A 22542-nucleotide genomic window follows, 5' to 3' on the forward strand; every position below is an offset into this window, starting at 1 on the left:
ATGGGTATTTCATTTCAAATGAAGACTGGCTAGTCTTCGTAATAAATTGCCGTTGTCATTAAAACTGTGCAGTGTTGTGACTTTATATACATCAAGGAAAATCTGAAGTTGGACAATGAGTTATATAAAAAGTCATTATCCATTATCAAATCATCTACTGATAACAGTGCTGTGCAAAAAAAACTACTTGTTTTCTATCAAGCATTTTCAAGAATTCAAACCATCAAGGGCAACTTAAAGAGATAAGTTCATTCAAACATTGTCATCAATTACCCTCATGTCTTTGCAAACCCATAAAACATCCTCTCAGGATTCTTTTAAAAGTAAGTCTTACTGGTTTGGAACAACATGAAGGTAAGTATATGATGAGCAAATTTCAATTTTTTGGGTGAACTAACGCTTTAAAGTGTTTGGTATGAAAGCAGCAACGGTTTTCATAGTCCTCAGGTCACTGTGAAAAAAAGAGAAGGTTTAGTATAACGTCTTGGACATCAATGAGGACAAAAACAAAAAACACACACAAGCAAAACCGTTTTCCAACTGTTTATTTCCATTTTTCCAGTTGTTATGATGTTAACAGTTGAAGTTCAGTGCATTCTAATGAGGTGGTAATCTGCTAACCCTATTATAAAACAACTGCATCAGTTTGTGAAGTCTAATAAACCCAGCACCATGATCTTATGGTTCTTGTACAGTGTTTTGGACTTAAAAATCAAACGCTAAGCAGGTCATGCAAGATACCGCCCACTGTTGAAACTGGGGAAGAAAACTTTTCCTCTCCATTTTTATCATTCTCTTTTCTTTTTCTCAAAACAGCAAAACATGGACAGAATTCCTTCCAAACATTTGCTAAAATAAATAGAGTCTGAAATAAGATGGTTCATTGTTCAGCTTTGAGAGTTACTGCACACAAGCTGAAGAAAACAAAAAACAGTCTAGATGAAACGAGGACACGCACTCGTTGAATTGTATACACATACATACATACAGTACATTCTCACAGATTCACACTTACAAACTATATAGACACTTGTTCACTCCTATTCTTCTAAATAAATAAATAAAACAAAGTTTACAGTAATACTTGTAAAATGTGAGCTGTATGGTGTCAGTGTGAGGTAGTTCAGACTCGACCTTCAAACGGCTCTTGTGTTTCATGCCTAAAACATCACATGTTGAGAAGCTTTTGCTTTTTGCAGTTACAGTAGGTTCAGGTTTCCCATGCAAGTATGCAGGGCTTAATATCATTGCCACTGTTAAGAGCACTTAAAAAAAATTACAATAATCATAATATAAAGTAATAGCAAAATATTTCGTTTTTTTTTTACCCTGTGCACAGGTAAATAAATCCAATGGGCTAAACCCCAGGTCAACAACATTCAGATTCCCACTTTTTACTCTACAACTTCAGGCCTATTCAACGTTCTCTCTCATGTTCACATTCAAAGGCAAATGTAAAAGAAACCCACTTCCCTGATATATCTTAATCTTATCAAATAATTCATGGCGCTCCACAGTATTCAATGTCACGAGTTACAGTTCACATAGGGTGAATTGAGGTTGATTGGGAAACTTTTTCCCAAGTAATCTCAATGGCAAAAAGTTTCCCAATCACACTGAATTCACCCTTCTGTACATACAGTAGGTCAATTCAGTAGGTCCCGTTCATTTACAGCACATCACATGCCATTAAAGACCTTCCAACCTGATGGGGGAAACAAAAAATAAGCATAAAAACAATCTAGAGATAAATTATTTCCAAATTTGGTTCATTTCACTGTTATACAAAAATAAGTAGCTTAATAACTCTAATGGAATATGCTAGAAATGAACCAGTGCAGACATTTTTGTTGGTGTTCCAAATAATAATAATAATAGTAATAATAATAAAATAATTGGAAACCATTTGTTCTACCAGCTCAGAACAAACCTTGTTATGGGCTGTAAAAATATTAGATAAAAACTGCAAAATCTAATATTGATACAATCCCAGCTACATTTGTGGTCAGAAATATCAGCATCCTTGGTAAATATGATCAAAGGCGGCTGTGGAAATAAATCTCCATTGTTTGAAAAGCATTAAAAAAAGAAAATCTATCCTTTCATTGAAATAAAACTAATGAATGTGGCCACACTAATACTTGTTGGTCACAAAAATTGGTACCCCAAGAAAAATATCTGAAATGGTATATTCCCATTCATATTTACCATTTTTAGCACACCAGGGTGATTTGGAACATGAAATTATCCAGCCATGACTTCCTGTTTTTTTATACCAGGAGTATAAAACACAAAGGTCAAATTCCCTAAAACCAAAGAATATAGTTCTGATGTGCAGCAAAAGATTGTTGAGCTTCACAAAATAGAAAGTGGTTGTAAAAAAATAGCTAAAGCATTGAAAATTCCCATTTCCATCATCAAGGCAATAATTAAGTTCCAATCAACATTAAATGATACAAATCTGCCTGGAAGAGGACGTGTGTCTTTGTTGTCCTAATGCGCGATGAGGAGGAACATTTGAGTGGCCAAAGACTCTCCAAGGGAATATAAAAAGTACCTTATTGTGTATGATTAAATATACTGCTGGATCTTTAATGTCATGGGCCTATTTTCTGCTGGAGATCCTGGACATTTTATCAAATACCAACAAATAATAAATTAAAACTTGACAGCCTCTGAAAGAAATCATATAATGGGCTGTGGTTGGATCTTTCATCAATGATCCAAAACAAATCAAAATCAACACAAAAATGGGTCACTGAACACAAAATGAAGCTTCTGCAATGGCCATTTCAGTCCCCCGACCTGAACCCTATAGAAAACTGAAAAGGAGAGTGTATCAACATGGACTTTGGAATCTGAAGGATTTGTAGAGATTCTGTATGAAGGAATGATCTCTGATCTCTTGTCAGGTGTTCTCCAAACTCATCAGGCATTGTAGGAGACAACTCAGAGCTGTTATCTTGGCAAAAGGAGGTTGCAAAAAGTATGGAATAAAAGGCTGCCATTAATTGTGGCCAATGTGTATTAGAGAAAAAGATTTATTTCATAATGAGATTTTCCCCCATTTTCAATTGTTTTACTTCAATGAAAGGTTTGGGCTCACAGGCTTCATTGTTCTTATTTACCAATTACCAAGGGTGCCAATAATTCTGAACAGGACAGTAATTAAGTGCAATGCTTGTTCTATATGCAGATTTTGAAGGGGTAAAATGAATTTAAATAATTAAACAATAAAAAGGTGCTGAAATTCTAGGTAACTAAGACTAGAACAAGAACTAGAACACCAGAGACATATGCACAAGCAAGTCACATATCACAGTCTACCAGGAAATTAACCAGCAGCAAAGTATTCATGAAAAACAGAACAGCCTGATAAAATAAATCAATGTACATATAAAAATATTTTTTCGATGTTGTGAGTTATTATATCTAAATGAAACTGTACAAAATTTAAATAAAATGTGCTGTGCACAAAGATGGAAAACATGACCCAGAAAAAGCCACCTCAGGCAAGTTGTCAAAATGTACTTAAATAACTATGTTGATATCAATTTGTGCAACATCGTTATGTCCATTTTAAAATACTAAAATTGAAAATCTAAGGATTTTCATATCCCAGGTGACCAAGAAAATTATACATTGACCAGGGAAAAAAATTAAATAAAAATAAAGATCAAAATAAATTAATTTGAGAAAATATATTCACAATTCAATCTTTACAGATTACCTTCCAAAATCACTCTACGACAACATGACAAAATACTCTAAATGTAGCTTATAAAAGAAGAGTCTTGTTAAGGAGTTCACTATCATTGGCTAAGCCTGTTAGGGCTGTTGCTAAAAAGATAAAATTGTATAGTCATTTACAGCATCTAGAGCGGAACTCAAAAAAGCCATACCCGACCCGAAATAATGTATTAGACTGGCCTAAATCTGATACCATGCCACACACAGAGAAACTCCAGGGGAAGGTGATAGTCATCTGCAGCAGCTCAGGGGTCCCGCAGAGGCCTCCAGGCTGCTGTCCGTGTCCGAGGCCACGGTGGGCTCTGTGGACATGGAGGAGACGTCGTTAATAGAGGAGGAGGAGGAGGGCTGGGGTGAACCGTTGATCACTGCTGCACCTGTGCTATGTGAAATACAACAGTCAGTTAGATTACCCGCACATGATGTGTGATTATATGCAGATGGGGGCAGATGCGGGGCTCGACAATAAGGGCTGGCTGATGGCCCAAGGCAAGCGTGAAAGATGCTTGGGACAGGTGACAAAATTGTCTGCATCATCATGGAAGTTTATCATTTAAACATGCAAGGGATTGTCTGAAATCTATATTGGTTAGGCTAGAAATTGGAATCGAGATATGCAATGTTTTACTGGTATCTAATATTTTGGTGTCATGTCAACAATTTTATTTATCAATTTTTTGAGGCGGGGCCACTGAAAATGTTGGCTGGGCAAGAAAAATTTATGCCACTGGCTTGAATGGGCCATTAGAATGAATCCTTAGCATTGAGCCCTGAGATGGTTTAAAAAAAAAAAAAAAAAACTAAATCAACATAAGCAAATTGTTCTTAGACTTAATTAGACTCAGAGAAACTCATCTAACTAACCTAGCGGGGAGGGCTGACCTCGAATGACACCATTCTTCACCCGTTCTTCCCAATCCAGCACTTCTTTATAGATCAGCTCTGATGAGGAAAAACAAAGAAAGAACAATTAGAAATAATAGACAAAAGAGTGAGGCTACTGATTGCCAATTCCATTTAATGGAATGAAACTTTATAAATATATTTATCTAGCATAAAAACCATAAAGGATTTCAGTTCGGTTAAATTCAATTAAACAGATACGTAACTAAAACAAGAAAATAATACAAAATAATCAACTTGGAAACATGGTGATGAACAGAGACATTAAATTACATACTTGGAAGGAAAAAAGCAGAATTTAAATAAAAGTGAATTATTTCTTTGACTGAATCGTTTATTCTATCGCATAACCCTCCAAGTGAACAGATTCACTAAAATCAGACTTCGCAACACTTTTAGGAACTTGTGAGGGATTTTCATATTGTCATGCTTAGCTAAGCTAATTGTTGGGAAAATTAACTTCTCTTTGAAAATTTGGAACTGCCACGCTGAGTTACTGTCATACAGCTAAAAAAATCCAAATGAGTTTTATTGTTACTTTTAGTTAGTTACTTCCCAACATTGGATAGATGAACGAAGTCATGGAAACTGGCAAGGTTTATATTCAACAGCACATGCTCCTCTCCATGAGTTGAAAGAAATATCAATCTTTCTAATTTAAGCAACTGCAGTCAGACATTTAAACACGCTGAGGAGCTTATTAACACTATTCAATCAGGTGACCGCTGCAGACAAGATTTCGACCGCGTGTGCAGCAGGCAAATGATGTACGTTCTCAATCTCTGGCACTTTCCTTTGCATCGAATTTCACTCAGTGAACTTTAAAGTTAGAAAAACAAACCACCTTTCCATTCCTCCACTGTGTGTTCCCTCTCATCTAGCTGTTTGTCTGTGATCAGAGGAGGTGGCTGAAGAAAGAAAGATAAGCATACATAATTATACTGGTGAGAAAAACAATCAATGTGATAAAGTCAGGGTCAGTTAGTTTGACAGAAAATTAATATTTTTACACTGCAAGAATGTATTAAATTGATCAATAGTGACAGTAAAGACATTTATAATGTTACAAAATATATATATTTCAAATTAATTCTGCTCTTTTGAACTTTAAATTCATCAGAGAATCCTGAAAAAAAATGTAACACGTTTTCCACAACAATATTAAGCAGCACAACTGTTTTCAACACTGATAATAATAAGAAATGTTTCTTGAGTAGCAAACCACCATATTAGAATGATTTCTGAAGGATCACGTGACACTGAAGACTGCAGTAATGACGCTGAAAATTCAGCTTTGCCATTACAGGAATAATAACCGATAGGATTTTTTTTTTTGCCGATTGTTAAACAACCATTGGCCAATGCCGATATAGATATAACTTTTATCATTAAAATAGATTAATGTTTTGAGCATGTTTTAAATTAGCAAAGATAAAAAACGCATGCATTAAAGGTAATTAATCAAAATAATGATTAAATTAATCATCCTAAAGTCGATATTCTAATGGTTTTAAATTGATCAAAAATCGGCTAAACTGCATCCAATATTTTGATCAAATAAATGCAGCCTTGTTGAGCATTATAAACTTTTTAAAATGGCAGTGTATATTAAATAAACATCAATTTTTTAACAAATACTTATTTATATTTATAAAATTTATAAAACCTTATCAATAAAAATAAACCTACATTTGGTCCCAAATTAGCAATCCATTTATTCTGGCACAATTATATTTTTAGTGAGTTTTTCAAATTTATTGCTAGGAAAAAAAAAACATGAAATGTTAAATTACACTGCTCAAAAATATTAAGGAACACTTTTTAATCAGAGAATAGCACCAAGTCAGTTAAACTCCTGGGATATTGATCTGGTAAGTTAAGTAGCAGAGGGGGTTGTTAATCGGTTTCAGCTGCTATGGTGTCACTGACATTAACAACAGGTGCACTAGATGGGCAACAATGACACGACCCCCAAAACAGGAATGGTTTTACAGGTGGAAGCCACTGACATTTTTTTCCCTACTCATCTTTTCTGACTGATTTTCACTAGTTTTGCATTTGGCTAGGGTCAGTGTCACTACTGGACCCTACAGAGGTTGCACAGGCAGTCCAACTCCTCCAGGATGGCACATCAATACCAATGCCATTGCCAGAAGGTTTGCTGTGTCTCCCAGCACAGTCTCAAGAGCATGGAGGAGATTCCAGGAGACAGGCAGTTACTCTAGGAGAGCTGGATAGGGCCGCAGAAGGTCCTTAACCCATCAGCAGGACCGGTATCTGCTCCTTCGTGCCAGGAGGAACAGGATGAGTACTGCCAGAGCCCTAAAAAATGACCTCCAGCAGGCCACTGGTGTGAATGTCTCTGACCAAACAATCCGAAACAGACTTCATGAGGGTGGCCTGAGGGCCCGACGTCCTCTAGTGTGCAGTGGAGCTCAATTGGCATTTGCCATTGAACGCCAGAACACCTGGCATCGTCGGATGGACCGAAACATAATGTCCCAGAGGTGCACAACAATGCCCGGCCTCATGTGGTGAGGCCTGCCACTGGCACCCTGTGCTTTTCACAGATGAAAGCAGGTTCACCCTGAGCACGTAACCGATGTGAAAGGGTCTGGATAAGGCATGGAGAATGTTATGCTGCCTGTAACATCGTTCAGCATGAACGGTTTGGTGGTGGGTCAGTGATGGCCTGGGGAGGCATATCCATGGAGGGACGCACAGACCTCTACAGGCTAGACAATGGGACCCTGACTGCCATTAGGTATCGGGATGAAATCCTTGGACCCATTGTCAGACCCTACGCTGGTGCAGTGGGTCCTGGGTTCCTCCTGGTGCACAACAATGCCTGGCCTCATGTGGCAAGAGTTTGCAGGCAGCTCCTGGAAGATATAGGAATTGATACCATTGAATGGCCCCCACGCTCGCCTGACCTAAATCCAATAGAACACCTCTGGGACATTATGTTTCGGTCCATCCGACGATGCCAGATTGCACCTCATACTGTCCAGGAGCTCAGTGATGCCCTGGTCCAGATCTGGGAGGAAACACTCCAGGACACCATCCGTCGTCTCATTAGGAGCATGCCCTGACATTGTCAGGCATGCATACAAGCAAGTGGGGGCCATACAAACTACTGAGTACCATTTTAAGTTGCTACAATGAAATTTCAGCAAAATGGACTAGCCTGCTGCATCATTTTTTCACTTTGATTTTTGGGGTGTCTTTGAATTCAGTCCTCTGTAGGTTGATCATTTTCATTTCCATCGAACGATGTGACATCCTTTCATTCCTAACACATTACCCAGTCCATATCAGTATAGATATCCAGCATGATATTTTTCCCCACTGAGATCTGATGGGTTTTCCAAGTGCATTTAGACAAATAGTTTTGGTAAAAGGGTTTCAAAATTACAACCCTTAGTTTGACTATTTGGGAGGGAAAAAAATCCACACTAATTATGTAGACTATTCAAAAGTGCAAGGATTTGAAATCACAATGAGCTTGCATGTGTACTTAACAGCAATGGATTGGTACTTGGTGTGTGTGAATGCGCATAAGCTCACCGCTTCCACTTCAGTTGGGTCGTACCACACATTAATGTAGGGGTGCTGAAGAGCTTCATCCACAGAGATTCGTTTAGATGCATCTATCACCAGCATTTTAGACAGCAGGTCCCGTGCCTGGCTCGCTGCGTAACAAATTACATCCAATACAAAGAGTTAATGGTGTTTCTGAGGTTCTCAAGTGGCTTGACATGTCACCTCGACCACACAGCAGATTATTCAGGCCACTTCACTGTGAATGCACTGGAAATTATTAGAATTGCAAAATAGGTTGTTTTTGTTCTGCAAATATGTGTGTCAGTTGAGTGATGGATGAAATGTTTAATTTTCTGAGGCATTTAAATACTACACTGACACATTAAGAACATTTTAACATTCCCATTTACAAGTGGCAAATGCACTGCTGCCCAATTAAGTACAAAAATGCTAGAGAAAAATGTCACTCATTTAAACCTTTAGGCAGACGTACCTTTCAGTTTGTTGTGTTCTGAATCAGCAGGGAACAGGACGTCGGGAAACAGCTTCTCAAAGCTGTATCCGGTGTACCGTGGCCTGTTCTCCACGTAGGTCCGCACAGACTGGTTGAGTTTCATCAGGAACTCCTGGGATGGTGTTCCCAGCTGCTCTATGACTTTGTTCCACTGATCAATATCTTCAGACATTAAAAGGTAAAGAAAAATAGGAACAGGCCTACAACATCTAAAATGATCTTCTTGCAGGCTTTGCACAAATCTTTTACTTTGCACCAATTCATTTTGAAGGCCTATGCTAAATCTATTTAATCCTAAAAACCATAGTGTACTATGGAAAAACAATGTATTGTGTGTAACAGAGAAGGGATGACCATGGAATGGATGACACACGATAGACATGTAAGGATACGATCTGAACCTGGAAACAACACACTACCTCTGACCATTTCAGCCATGATACAGCCAACAGACCACACATCCACTGAAAAATGAAATGAAAGTGAAATTAGCATGCAACACAGAGCTAAAAAAGGCAAAATGACGAAATGAAGATGAATCAAATCAGATGGCAAGAAAATCGATGTGCGTCATGCAGGAGCTGTCATGTCTAGCAGGGAAAGTCAGTGAAGATGGAGCACAGACGTAACAGAAAACTATAAATAAACCGGAAACAAGCTTTATAAAGCATCACGGGCCCAACCATTTACACTCATGTTTTGACTCACAATGGTGATTCATCAGCTGATTATGATGGAGGACAAACATTGGAAATATTACAGATTTAGATTTAACATGACCATACACATATTACAGAATATTATTTTCAAAGAGAATACATCAAAATCCTGACGTAAGCTTTTTGGGACGACACTATAATGTGTTCTCAAACATCATCAAAACTCACTAACTCACATACCAAGTTTGGAGTCTAAGATTTTTTTTTTTTTTGAAGACTTTTATGATCACCAAGGCTGCATTTATTTGATTAAAATACAGTAAAATGAGTAATTTTGTTAAATATTATTAGAAAATTTGTAAGAAAAACTGTTTTCCATTTTAATAAACTATAAAATTCATTCCTGTGATGACAAATCTGAATTTTCAGCATCATTACTCTGGTCTTCAGTGTCACATGAGCCTTCAGAAATCATTCTAATATGCTGATTTAGTGCTGAAAAAAAAATTAATAAAAAAAATCTTATTGACCCCAAGCTTGTAAACAGTAATGAACACCACAGAGAGTACAAAACCTTCAAATCTAATAAGCTCATGCATGCAATGCAATGACTCAGTCTTCAGGGGTAATATATAGTATGAAACTAAAACAATGTCAGACCTTTATCACAAGAGCAGAGAACAAAACACAACAGCTAGAATGCTTGAATGAATGTCAAAATGACTAGTACCAATTAATGTGCAAGTGTGTTTAGTGCCACATGAAAATAAAAAAAAAAAAAGAATAATGCTGAGAATAAATCTCATAATGTTATGATTTTATTCTCTTTTATTCTTTGTTTTTTTACCATGACACTGAAACACATACCAATGAGAAACGACCAGTAAATGAAAAATTAGTTGCCAATCTAAAAATCCAAACTAACCCTTAAACATATGATGTTGAATATGATACAGAAAGTCAACTGGAGAGTCAAAACTGCCCTTCGTAGAAATAAATATGAGTGAAATGCAAAAGAAAGAGCGATAACCAAAAACATAACCAACCAATGTTTGATGAACACACAGCATGCATAACAAAGAACACAATATATAAGAACCTTCATACATATTTATGCCAAATTAGCGAGGGACTATACGGTACATCTTGCTCAATATATGCCGCGTGACTCTTCTTTGTGAGAATAATACAGTTTCTCAAAAAGACAACTGACAATCTGAGCATCGGTGATGCATTTTTGTACTTTTGCGGCTCAAGGATACAGTCCCTCCCTGGAAAAAGGATTTTGTGACGGACCATTTCTGCCAAAATGCAGCCCACAGACCAAATGTCCACTAAGCATGTGCAGCGGAGGGAAAGAGAGAAAACGGTTAAGCAGGAAGTCAGGGGGTGTTAGTATTTTTGTACTGTTGCATAAGAGCTTGTTTTATTCATTACAGTTTGGGTAAGAAATGAATGAGCACACCAAGCCATTGTCTACTCATCACACACAAAACAGGCTTCACATTATATCAAAGACAGAACAAAAAAGAATGAATTCCCAGCAAATTGTATGTCTTGTAACACGTTTTGGTGCTGAAACCACAAAGCTATTAGTGCAAGGAAAGCATTAGAGAGACATATAAATTGAAACCTGCAACACGAGGATGATATTGGCAGTTAAGCATGCATAGGATGTGCCAACTAGGCATTCTGTAGCTTGTCAGCAGCACTGACCATTGGCTTGATATCCCATTCCCAGGATGACTTCAGGGGCTCTGTAGTAACGTGTCACCACATATGGTGTCATCAGCAGACCTGTAGCTGCTGTCCTAGCGAGACCGAAATCCAGGATCTTCAGGGTACAGTCTGACTTTACCACGATGTTGCTGGGTTTTAGATCCTAAAGAATAATAGGACAGAATATTAGCCAATGGTGCAGTTTTTTTGCATTCTCACTTATAGCCTTTGCTTGCTTTAATATGCATTAAAAGTGTATTGTGGTCCAAAAGTCTGAGATGACAATTTTTTTTTTAGGATTTTGAAAAATGAAAATAAAAGTTGTGACACACTACCATTGTACCAATGGTTTGGGATTGGTAAGATTTTTTTTAAAGAAATCTATTCACACCAATGCTGCATTTTTTGATAAAAGTAAAATTGTAAAATATTTTGACAATTTATAATAACAGTTTTCTATTTTAATATATTTTAAAATGTAATTTATTCTTGTGATTGTAAAGCTGTATTTTCAGCATCGTTACTCCAGTCATCAGTCAGATGATCCTTCAGAAATCATTCTAATATGCTGATTTGGTGCTCAAGTAATATTTATTATTATTATCCATGTTGAAAACAATTGTGCTGCTTAATATTTTTGTAGAAATCATGACATTTGTTCACGATTTTTTGCTGAATAGAAAGTACAAACCCGATTCCAAAAAAGTTGGGACACTGTACAAATTGTGCATAAAAACAGAATGCAATGATGTGGAAGTTTCTAATTTCAATATTTTATTCAGAATACAACATAGAGGATATATCAAATGTTTAAACTGAGAAAAATAATGTTTTCATTAATTTCATTGCATCAACACATCTCAAAAAAGTTGGGACAAGGCCATGTTTACCACTGTGTGGCATCCCCTCTTCTGAGAAGAAAAGTTGCTCAAGTTTAGGAATAGGAATGTTGTCCCATTCTTGTCTAATACAGGCTTCTAGTAGCTCAACTGTCTTAGGTCTTCTTTGTCGCATCTTACTCTTTATGATGTGCCAAATGTTTTCTATGGGTGAAAGATCTGGACAGCAGGCTGGCCATTTCAGTACCCGGATCCTTCTTCTATGCAGCCATGATGTTGTAATTGAAGCAATATGTGGTCTGGCATTGTCATGTTGGAAAATGCAAGGTCTTCCCTGAAAGAGGCGACATCTGGATGGGAGCATATGTTGTTCTAGAACTAGGATATACCTTTCAGCATTGATGGTGCCTTTCCAGATGTGTAAGCTGCCCATGTCACACGCACTCATGCAGCCCTATACCATCAGAGATGCAGGCTTCTGAACTGAGCGCTAATAACAACTTGGGCTGTCCTTGTCCTCTTTAGTCCGGATGACGTGGTGTCCCAGTTTTCCAAAAAGAACTTCAAATTTTGATTTGTCTGACAACAGAACAGTTTTCCACTTTGCCACAGTCCATTTTAAATGATCCTTGGCCCCGAGAAAACGCCTGCGCTTCTGGATCATGTTTAGATATGGCTTCTTTTTTTACCTATAAAGTTTTAGCCGGCAACGGCGAATGGCACAGTGGATTGTGTTCAACAACAATATTTTATGGAAGTATTCCTGAGCCCATGTTGTGATTTCCATAACAGTAGCATTCCTGTATGTGATGCAGTGCCGTCTAAGGGCCCGAAGATCACGGGCATCCAGTATGGTTTTCTGGCCTTGACCCTCACGCACAGAGATTGTTCCAGATTCTCTGAATCTTTGGATGATATTATGACCTGTAGATGATGATAACTTCAAACTCTTTGCAATTTTTCTCTAAGAAACTCTGATATTGCTCCACTATTTTTCGCCGCAGCATTGGGGGAATTGGTGATCCTCTGCCCATCTTGACTTCTGAGAGACACTGCCACTCTGAGAGGCTCTTTTTATACCCAATCATGTTGCCAATTGACCTAATAAGTTGAAAATTGGTCCTCCAGCTGTTCCTTATATGTAAATTTAACTTTTTCGGCCTCTTATTGCTACCTGTCCCAACTTTTTTGGAATGTGTAGCTCTCATGAAATCCAAAATGAGCCAATATTTGGCATGACATTTCAAAATGTCTCACTTTGAACATTTGATGTGTTATCTATATTCTATTGAGAATAAAATATAAGTTTATGACATTTGTAAATTATTGCATTCCTTTTTTATTCACAATTTGTACAGTGTCCCAACTTTTCTGGAATCGGGTTTATATAATTTATTTGAAATAGAAATTTAAAGTCAATATTTTTCAAATCTATTTTTCACTCAAAATGTTATGCTGATAATATATTGTAAATACAAATATGTTATTAAATTAGAAAAATGGAAAACAGAAGCAGATTTTTTTGGACCAGTGGCAGCAGCATTTAACATTAACATTCATTGGTGAATGTAAATGGAAAAAAAGTGATGCTTTTTCCAAAAATCAAAGAATAATTGTAAATAAACTGCCGTAGCGGTTATAAGCTGTGTACGCTTTAGAAAGGCTTTTATATGTCAGCTACAGTATTGATTATTTTAGGTTTCACTTACAGTCCTATCTAACTGAAAAATAACCAGCAAAACAGATATATTTCCAGAGGATAAAGTGAATGAAACTAATGTTCTGTACTCCATTTTCAACAAACAAATCTTTCCACATCATCAACCTTGAAAAAGATTTTCCTTCAATGTTTCTCCGTTTTCTCATCACCTATCAGTAGATCTGTCAGAGTGAAACCATTTTTATTCATTTAATGCTTGATTATCCATGGTTGCGAATGTAATTTGCATATTTAATGTTTAAAGGTTTCTGTTTATAAAACATGACCTTGTGCATTAAGACAAGATTTATTCTATTACATCCATAGTATCATAAAGGTCTCCGGTCATATCTGTGCAAAAGCGGTACACCGTATTAGACAGAGGTAAAGTCAAGGTGAAACGGGACTATAGGACAGTGATGTTTACTGAGGATCACTTGATCGCTTCCCTCCTGTCGCCTCTCAACACGTCCCTGCCTCAACAGCGCAATGCAGTCCACAGCAGCAGCTGCAGTCAGGCAGTCAGGCAGGCAGAGGTCTGGCTTTTTGTAATCAGCCCAGGGGATGAAACCCCTCCCCCTCCCTCACCTTAACTGATTATTAAGCTTTTTGCCGTCAGTGCAACCTTGGCTGCGTACGGCAGCCTTTTTGTTTAGGCGGACAGGCTTTAGGCTAAAGAGCACCGACCCTGTGGATGATTCCCGCCGAGTGGAGGTGTTTTATTCCACACAGCATCTGGTACAGCAGATAGGACAGCCGCTCGTGGTCCAGCTCCATCTGAATGACTTGGCAGAGGTTGGCGTCCATCAGCTCCATTACTAGGTAACTGTCGTTGGGGAAGGGGCGGGAAGGGGAGGGACAAAAAAAAGAGGGTGTGATGGGGGGGTAAGAGAGAGCAGAGAAGAAGGGGAGGGGTGTGTGTGGATGTGAGAGAGCATTAGCGGGGTATCAGCTGGGGTCTGGTGTTTTTTAACTGTATAAATACACAATATATACTCACACATCTTGGAATTCTTCTAATGTTTTTTGTGGTGTAAAAACATTTAAGAGCCCTATTATCTGGGAACGAAAAAGACAAGCATATCTATTAGAGCGCTTATGCCCTGCTGCATGCTGGATAAATGTTTCCCTTTGCATGCAACATGCACCCATTTTGTCTTGATGATGACTTACATTTTTATGGTTGACACACTTCATGAGCACCAGCTCTCTGTATGCGCGTTTGGCATGAGTCTGATTCTGAAAAGGCCGGCTGAGTTTCTTTATAGCCACATTTCGCTCAAGGTTGTGGTCATACGCTGAGCTAAAAGATAAAAGGATGCATGAAAGAGATGAAAAGATGTGACGAATGTGTAACGTCCTTGCTTTGAGGTGGAATAGGAGCTCTAGAACGTACCAGACTATTCCCTGAGCACCCGAGCCAATGGGTCTTAGATTCTGATACCGCTTCAACACTGTGAATGTCGAATCACCCACATCTACGCTGTAGAATTCTTTTTCTCGCTTATTTTTGTTCATGGTGAAGTCGATGTCCTAGCATCCGAACGAGGCAGACTTTTACAAACCTAGATCATAAAAATAAAACAAAATGCACTATATATTGCAATACTGCAATTGTTGTGATATCTCTAGCATTGTAACATTCAGTATCTTTTTTCCTGGCATAACAGAATAAGTTGAAAGGACAGCACAGAGTGGTCTCGAACCTCTTTTTGGCTCTGGGCTTATCTCTGTGCCATCAAAAAGAAAATAACTAGAGCATACAGCTGTTAGAAATACACACACACACACACACACACACACACACACACACACATATAAAAGGGGACTCGCATACCACCAAAGAGTAGGGCAGTTTCCTAATAGCTCTTAACCTGAGTTAAAACAGCAGGACTAACAGCATGACCCAGATTCACAGAAAAATGCTTCCACATTTTTTGTTGTTTTCGCAAATGGCATAATATCAGGGATATTTTTTGTCTGACATGTCACAGTACATTAAAAGTAACAATTCACTGTGATGAGAGGAAGTAGCGCTGAGTAAGTCTGAACAAAAAAGCATGAAAAAAAATGTATTTGGATCCATAAGAGCAGAGAGAGACTTTTGCCAAGATTAGATTCTGGAAAAGCCTAGATCAGGAGTCTGTGGTTGTAACCTTGTACAATCAAGCAAGTAAAAAAAAAAAAAGAAAGAAAAATATACAGGCCAATGTTTAACTGTAAATTTAAACAACAAATTGAATGCTTATGATAGAATATTAATGAATGATTACATTGTAGAATCAGGCATGCACCCAAACAAACTAGTTAATCAATTAACACAATTTATAATTTAATCAGATCATAATAAATGTTAAGATTTTCAGGCTAATAACTACTCAACACAACATTCCCAAATAGAATAATTTCAAACCACGAGTATTATAATACACCACAACAGAAATGATAGATAGAAATGAATAGAAACGACCTTCAATTAATGGAATTCATTCAGTTCTAATGTGATATCAAAGTGAATTAATTATAAATAAAATATTCAGGGCAGCCTTCCTGGTGAAAAGTAAAAATGAATCACAAGTGAATGTTGGCTAAAAAAAAAAAAATTATAGCGATATCATCTTAACTAGAAGTTTCTACAATATGACAAGCTCTGATTAAGATACAAACTTTAGTCATGTGTTCAAACTTTAGGGGTCATTTTTTTGTTTTTGTTTCATTACTAATAATGACAATTTTACTCAAACACACAGATCTAATGAGCAAATTCTGTCAATCAGGAATTAATCAGCCTATTGCCAATTCATTTAAAATTGACATTTAAACGTTTATAATTCAGGATACATATATTGTCATGACAGTACAGGCCTGTAAGATGCATAAAATAAATAGTGATGAGGTTTTTTTTTTGCCTTGGATAGAGATCAGTATACATGCTAAACCATGCGTAATTCAACCTACATTCATATAAATGTTACTGATTAAACTATATCCAGAATACACACACAAGGTATAGTGTGGTTACAGCGGGCAAAGCGCGCAGCTTGACAAATAGCATTGTAAGCGATCTCACGTAACCCACAGAGCCCGGCTCATTTATTAGTCGCTATGTTTAAAAGCCTCATCATTCAAAACAGCGACATTGTCGTATTACTGTTTCAAAGGGAAGAAAATGCGCTGTGATGTGTGCAGACACCCTCCCCCACTGCGAAACAATACCACGTATTAAAACCACCTTAAAACGCTCACTTACCTGCTACGATTGAAATATAAACACTTCCTGTATCCTAAATGCCTCTTAAATACTCGGGCTCTTCAGAAATTATGTGGTGAAGTCTCTATCGATTATTAATAGCGCTTATTCTGCTGCTGGATTCGATAACATGACCTCACCGTATTGAAAGCGCTTTCTTCCACTGGCAGCAGGCCTCGCGTGCACTGCTGACGACATGCGCTCTACGTCACCAAACCCCCACGCGCTTCCGTACCATCACGCCGGTCTATTCATAGATAGGTTCTTTCTTTCTTTCTTTCTTTCTTTCTTTCTTTCTTTCTTTCTTTCTTTCTTTCTTTCTTTCTTTCTTTCTTTCTTTCTTTCGTCTGTCTCTCAATCTACAGGCAAATTCCAAAGACAATCATCTGATAATCCACAGTTACAAGATATTGATCTGAATTCTGTTGTGCATAATTTTAAGGACATATTGATCAATTTAGCCTACCCTTTTCCCAGATAGAAACTTTAAAATATTCTTAAAATGTGAAAATCTATTGTAATATATATATATATATATATATATATATATATATATATATATATATATATATATATATATATATATGGGAAAAGGGTAGGCTAAATTGATCAATATCCTTAAAATTATGCAGATGGCACTTAGATTCATATAAACATATATATATATATATATATATATATATATATATATATATATATATATATATATATATATATATATATATATATGAATTAAGTGCCATCTGCATAATTTAAATAATATATTGGATATATACAGTGGTTATGGAAAGTATTCAGACCCCCTTAAATTTCTCACTCTTTGTTATATTGCAGCCATTTGCTAAAATCATTTAAAGGTACAATTTGTGATATTTTTTTCCGCTAGAGGTCGCTAGAAGCCTATTCAAAACAAAGGCGTAGTTTGATCACGCCAAGTTTTAGCGCAGAAACTTGGGACATGTGGTCTCCATCTCAACGGACGGTGCAAAAGAATAGGGATTGGAGTCTGGAAGAACTCATGTTCGTGGATGCGATTATTAACGTTACTGTAGTATGAAGCAGAGCAGGACCGAGTGTTGCGGGAGCTGGACGAGGAGCTGGAGCGATTGATCAACACACGCCTCACGAGCAGCGGGACTTTTATTATGACACAGTCGCCGACGCCGCATCCGCTTTTCCGGTCATGAGCAGTGCCCAAGGAAGTCGACCGGAAGTTGAAGTCGGCCGCGTGCCGCCATCTTGTAGCAGAACTTCACTTGCGGAAGCATCCCATTGACTCCCATTCATTTTGGCGTCACTTTGACAGCGAATAACTTTACATCTGAGGCATTTAAAGACTCCATTTGTCCATTATTTATTTCTAAAGATACAATGTATAAAGGGCTCTATTACCTTCTATGTTACATTATGGCCCCGTCGAAACAGTTTTTGTAAAAATAGGCTAACGATTGCGTCATAACCACTCGACTCTCTGTCGCACAGTAGAGAAATTACCGTACAGACAGGAGGAGAAGCTCGCAGGCAATAGTATGCATTAACTTAATATGGTGTACTGGCGTTACATTTTAAAATACTATACAAACTAATTAATCAGAATACTTACTCCTGCTCACTCACGCCAAAGAACTCCCCGCTCAAGCTCGCCGTCTCTGCAAGATTAACGATGGCAGTTTGCACGCACAGCTACTAGAAGATTTACATCTGTCAGACAGGTTGCTGACGAGATCAAGCTTAGTTTGAGTCTGCGCGTCAGAAACGGAAGTGCTAAAAATCGCTAAAAATGGGCTTCACCTGTCTCAATTGAGTTCCAATGGGGTCGCTGTGGCCATTTCTTTTACTGTCTATGGTCATGAGTTTACAGGAGCTGTCCTTGTCGACAGAACCAGCGGCAGATGGTAAACAGTAATTATGTTCCATAAATAAGTAACACAATCCACCATAAAACGTGCAAGAAGTAAATAAGGAACTGCTTGAAGCAAGCTAGTGGTTTGCTGGACGATAGACATTACTTCCGCATTTGTCCACGGCACTGTTGTCATGTGGTTTCTACGTCAGTAAAGGCGGTAACAAAGGTAACTGACGTCATTGACAGGCGACTGCACTGCCCCGTGTCACTCCCTGCATTCCAATGTCCATACTATCCATCCTAAATAGTATGTGAGATTAAAATAAGTGTGTCCCAAAGCATAGTATGTTGAAAAGAGTATGCCAAAAGTCCCCGGATGGTCTACTATTTCCGGTAGATTTTCGAAGTGTGGATCCGTGCACACTACAGAGGCTAATATTGCCCACAACCCATTGCGCATTGGACGAGGATTCAGTTCAGAACTACAAACACGAGTAAAAAGTGTTAAAAAACTACAAAACATGGCGGATATACGCAATCGATGCTGAGAGATTTGAGTGACTAATAATCAGTTTAACCTGATAGAAATATATATTTAATGTTTCCCGTGTTATTTTTCATCTGCAAATACCAATGTGGACTTTTATAAAGATCCGAATGGCCATTAACTTTTAAATGCATCATTATGCATTAATATGAGGAGAGTTCTCCACATGAAAGACCGGCGACTGCAGATCAACGTGCTGTATTTCTCTCCGATACGGTAGGAAATTAACTAAATGAAATGTGGAGGATGTAAGATGATTGACAGGCCAGTTTACGGTGACAGGATCAGTGCCCAAGGAAGTCGACCGGAAGTTGAAGTCGGCCGTGTGCCGCCATCTTGTAGCAGAACTTCACTTGCGTTAGCATCCCATTGACTCCCATTCATTTTGGCGTAACTTTGACAGCGAATAACTTTACATCTGAGGCGTTTAAAGACTCCATTTGTCCATTATTTATTTCTAAACATACACGACAATGTATAAAGGGCTCCATTACCTTCTATGTAACATTAAGGCCCCATAGAAACAGTTTTTGTAAAAATAGGCTAACGATTGCGTCATAACCACTCGACTCTCTATCGCACAGTAGAGAAATTACCGTACAGACAGGAGGAGAAGCTCGCAGGCAATAGTATGCATTAACTTAATATGGCGTACTGGAGTTACATTTTAAAATACTATACAAACTAATTAATCAGAATACTTACTCCTGCTCACTCACGCCAAAGAACTCCCCGCTCAAGCTCGCCGTCTCTGCAAGATTAACAATGGCAGTTTGCACGCACAGCTACTAGAAGATTTACATCTGTCAGACAGGTTGCTGACGCCATCAAGCTTAGTTTGAGTCTGCGCGTTAGAAACAGAAGTGCTAAAAATCGCTAAAAATGGGCTTCACTTGTCTCAATTGAGTTCCAATGGGGTCGCTGTGTCCATTTCTTTTACTGTCTATGGACAGGATGCGACAGAGAGAAAAGACGCGATTGTATGACGTGTTAGTATGTCCCAAAGCTTGTCTACTCTTTTACTACACACTCAAAAGTAAGTACTTTTTGTTCACAGAAAGAGTACATACTTATAGGGCGTAGTATAAGTAGGCGAATTTGAACGCAGCAATAGTTTAGAATGGGAATTTTCTCATGATTTACAAGTAGTTGAAAACATTAGATATATTGTTTGTAATCAGCTGGACAAAATATATAACACTAGCCTAGTGGTTTTTGGATATTTTACTGCAAAAAATTTACATATTGTACCTTTAAGTTCATTTTTTTCCTAATTAATGTACACACAGCACCCCATTTTGACAGAAAAACACAGAATTGTTGACATTTTTGCAGATTTATTAAAAAAGAAAAACTGAAATATCACATGGTCCTAAGTATTCAGACCCTTTGCTCAGTATTTAGTAGAAGCACCCTTTTGATCTAATACAGCCGTGAGTCTTTTTGGGAAAGATGCAACAAGTTTTTTTACACCTGGATTTGGGGATCCTCTCCAGTTCTGTCAGGTTGGATGGTAAACGTTGGTGGACAGCCATTTTTAGGTCTCTCCAGAGATGCTCAATTGGGTTTAAGTCAGGGCTCTGGCTGGGCCATTCAAGAACAGTCACAGAGTTGTTGTGAAGCCACTCCTTCATTATTTTAGCTGTGTGCTTAGGGTCATTGTCTTGTTGGAAGGTAAACCTTCGGCCCAGTCTGAGGTCCTGAGCCCTCTGGAGAAGGTTTTCATCCAGGATATCCCTGTACTTGGCCGCATTCATCTTTCCCTCAATTTCTACCAGTCGTCCTGTCCCTGCAGCTGAAAAACACCCCCACAGCATGATGCTGCCACCACCATGCTTCACTGTTGGGACTGTATTGGACAGGTGATGAGCAGTGCCTGGTTTTCTCCACACATACTGCTTAGAATTAAGGCCAAAAAGTTCCATCTTAGTCTCATCAGACCAGAGAATCTTATTTCTCACCATCTTGGCAAACTCCATCTGGGCTTTCATGTGTCTTGCACTGAGGAGAGGCTTCCGTCGGGCCACTCTGCCATAAAGCCCCTACTGGTGGAGGGCTGCAGTGATGGTTGACTTTCTACAACGATCTTTGGGTTCTTCTTTACCTCTCTCACCAAGGCTCTTCTCCCCCGATAGCTCAGTTTGGCCGGACGGCCAGCTCTAGGAAGGGTTCTGGTCGTCCCAAACGTCTTCCATTTAAGGATTATGGAGGCCACTGTGCTCTTAGGAACCTTAAGCACAGCAGAAATTTTTTTGTAACCTTGGCCAGATCTGTGCCTTGCCACAATTGTGTCTCTGAGCTCTTCAGGCAGTTCCTTTGACCTCATGATTCTCATTTGCTCTGACATGCACTGTGAGCTGTAAGGTCTTATATAGACAGGTGTGTGGCTTTCCTAATCAAGTCCAAGCAGTATAATCAAACACAGCTGGACTCAAATGAAGGTGTAGAACCATCTCAAGGATGATCAGAAGAAATGGACAGCACCTGAGTTAAATATGAGTGTCACAGCAAAGGGCATGAATACTTAGGACCATGCGATATTTCAGTTTTTCTTTTTTAATAAATCTGCAAAAATGTCAACAATTCTGTGTTTTTCTGTCAATATGGGGTGCTGTAGTTACATTAATGAGGAAAAAAAATGTGCTTAAATGTGAATACTTTCCGTACCCACTGTATATATATATATATATATATATATATATATATATATATATATATATATATATATATATATATATATATATATATATATATATATATATATATATATATATATATATATATATATATATATATATATATATATATATATATATATATATATATATATATATATATATATATATATATATATATATTTGCATGTATATATATAATTTTTGGTTCCAAATTTGTATCAATTTTACTGGTAGTCCATTGTATGAAGAGTTTTTGGGCATAATATGTCAAAGTTTTTGCTATTCTCACTTACATAAATGTAAAAATATAAAAAATGTCTGAATAATTTTTGATTTGACTATATATATATATATATATATATATATATATATATATATATATATATATATATATATATATATATATGATTTAAAAAAAATTAAAACTATGGTCATCTAAACAAAGTGTGAAATAATCATAAATGTCTTCAGTATTCATTGCATGAAAATTGACATCTGTTTAACTCACAAAAAAAAAAAAGAAAAAAAAAAAGAGGATTGTCCACAGTTGTGGCACCTAATAAAGTTTTTTCAAAATTTAGTGTGTTTGTTTATC

At 37.5% G+C, this 22542-nt stretch overlaps 1 protein-coding gene across 11 annotated transcripts; it reads right to left on the minus strand.

The window, feature by feature from the left end:
* Positions 1–512: 512 nt before the first annotated feature.
* mapk8a (mitogen-activated protein kinase 8a) lies at positions 513–17070 on the minus strand. Of its 11 annotated transcripts, none has more exons than XM_067386478.1 (13): positions 16877–17070; positions 15023–15191; positions 14800–14929; positions 14627–14685; positions 14314–14452; positions 11086–11251; positions 9103–9174; positions 8690–8872; positions 8221–8345; positions 5498–5561; positions 4615–4692; positions 3956–4052; positions 514–1705 (listed from the first exon to the last, which is right to left on the minus strand). In XM_067386478.1, the coding sequence occupies exons 2-12, from the start codon at positions 15142–15144 to the stop codon at positions 3982–3984; spliced, it is 1209 nt and encodes a 402-aa protein (XP_067242579.1). In that variant the 5' UTR covers positions 15145–15191; positions 16877–17070; the 3' UTR covers positions 514–1705; positions 3956–3981. The 11 variants fall into 11 exon arrangements, with proteins under 11 accessions (XP_067242576.1, XP_067242579.1, XP_067242574.1 ...); XM_067386473.1 differs by having other exon boundaries at positions 3956–4127; XM_067386475.1 differs by lacking the exon at positions 9103–9174 and adding an exon at positions 10632–10703 and having other exon boundaries at positions 513–4127.
* Positions 17071–22542: the final 5472 nt, after the last annotated feature.

The sequence above is a fragment of the Chanodichthys erythropterus genome, chromosome 5, assembly GCF_024489055.1.
Source record: "Chanodichthys erythropterus isolate Z2021 chromosome 5, ASM2448905v1, whole genome shotgun sequence".
In the NCBI taxonomy this organism is placed as follows: Eukaryota; Metazoa; Chordata; class Actinopteri; order Cypriniformes; family Xenocyprididae; genus Chanodichthys; species Chanodichthys erythropterus.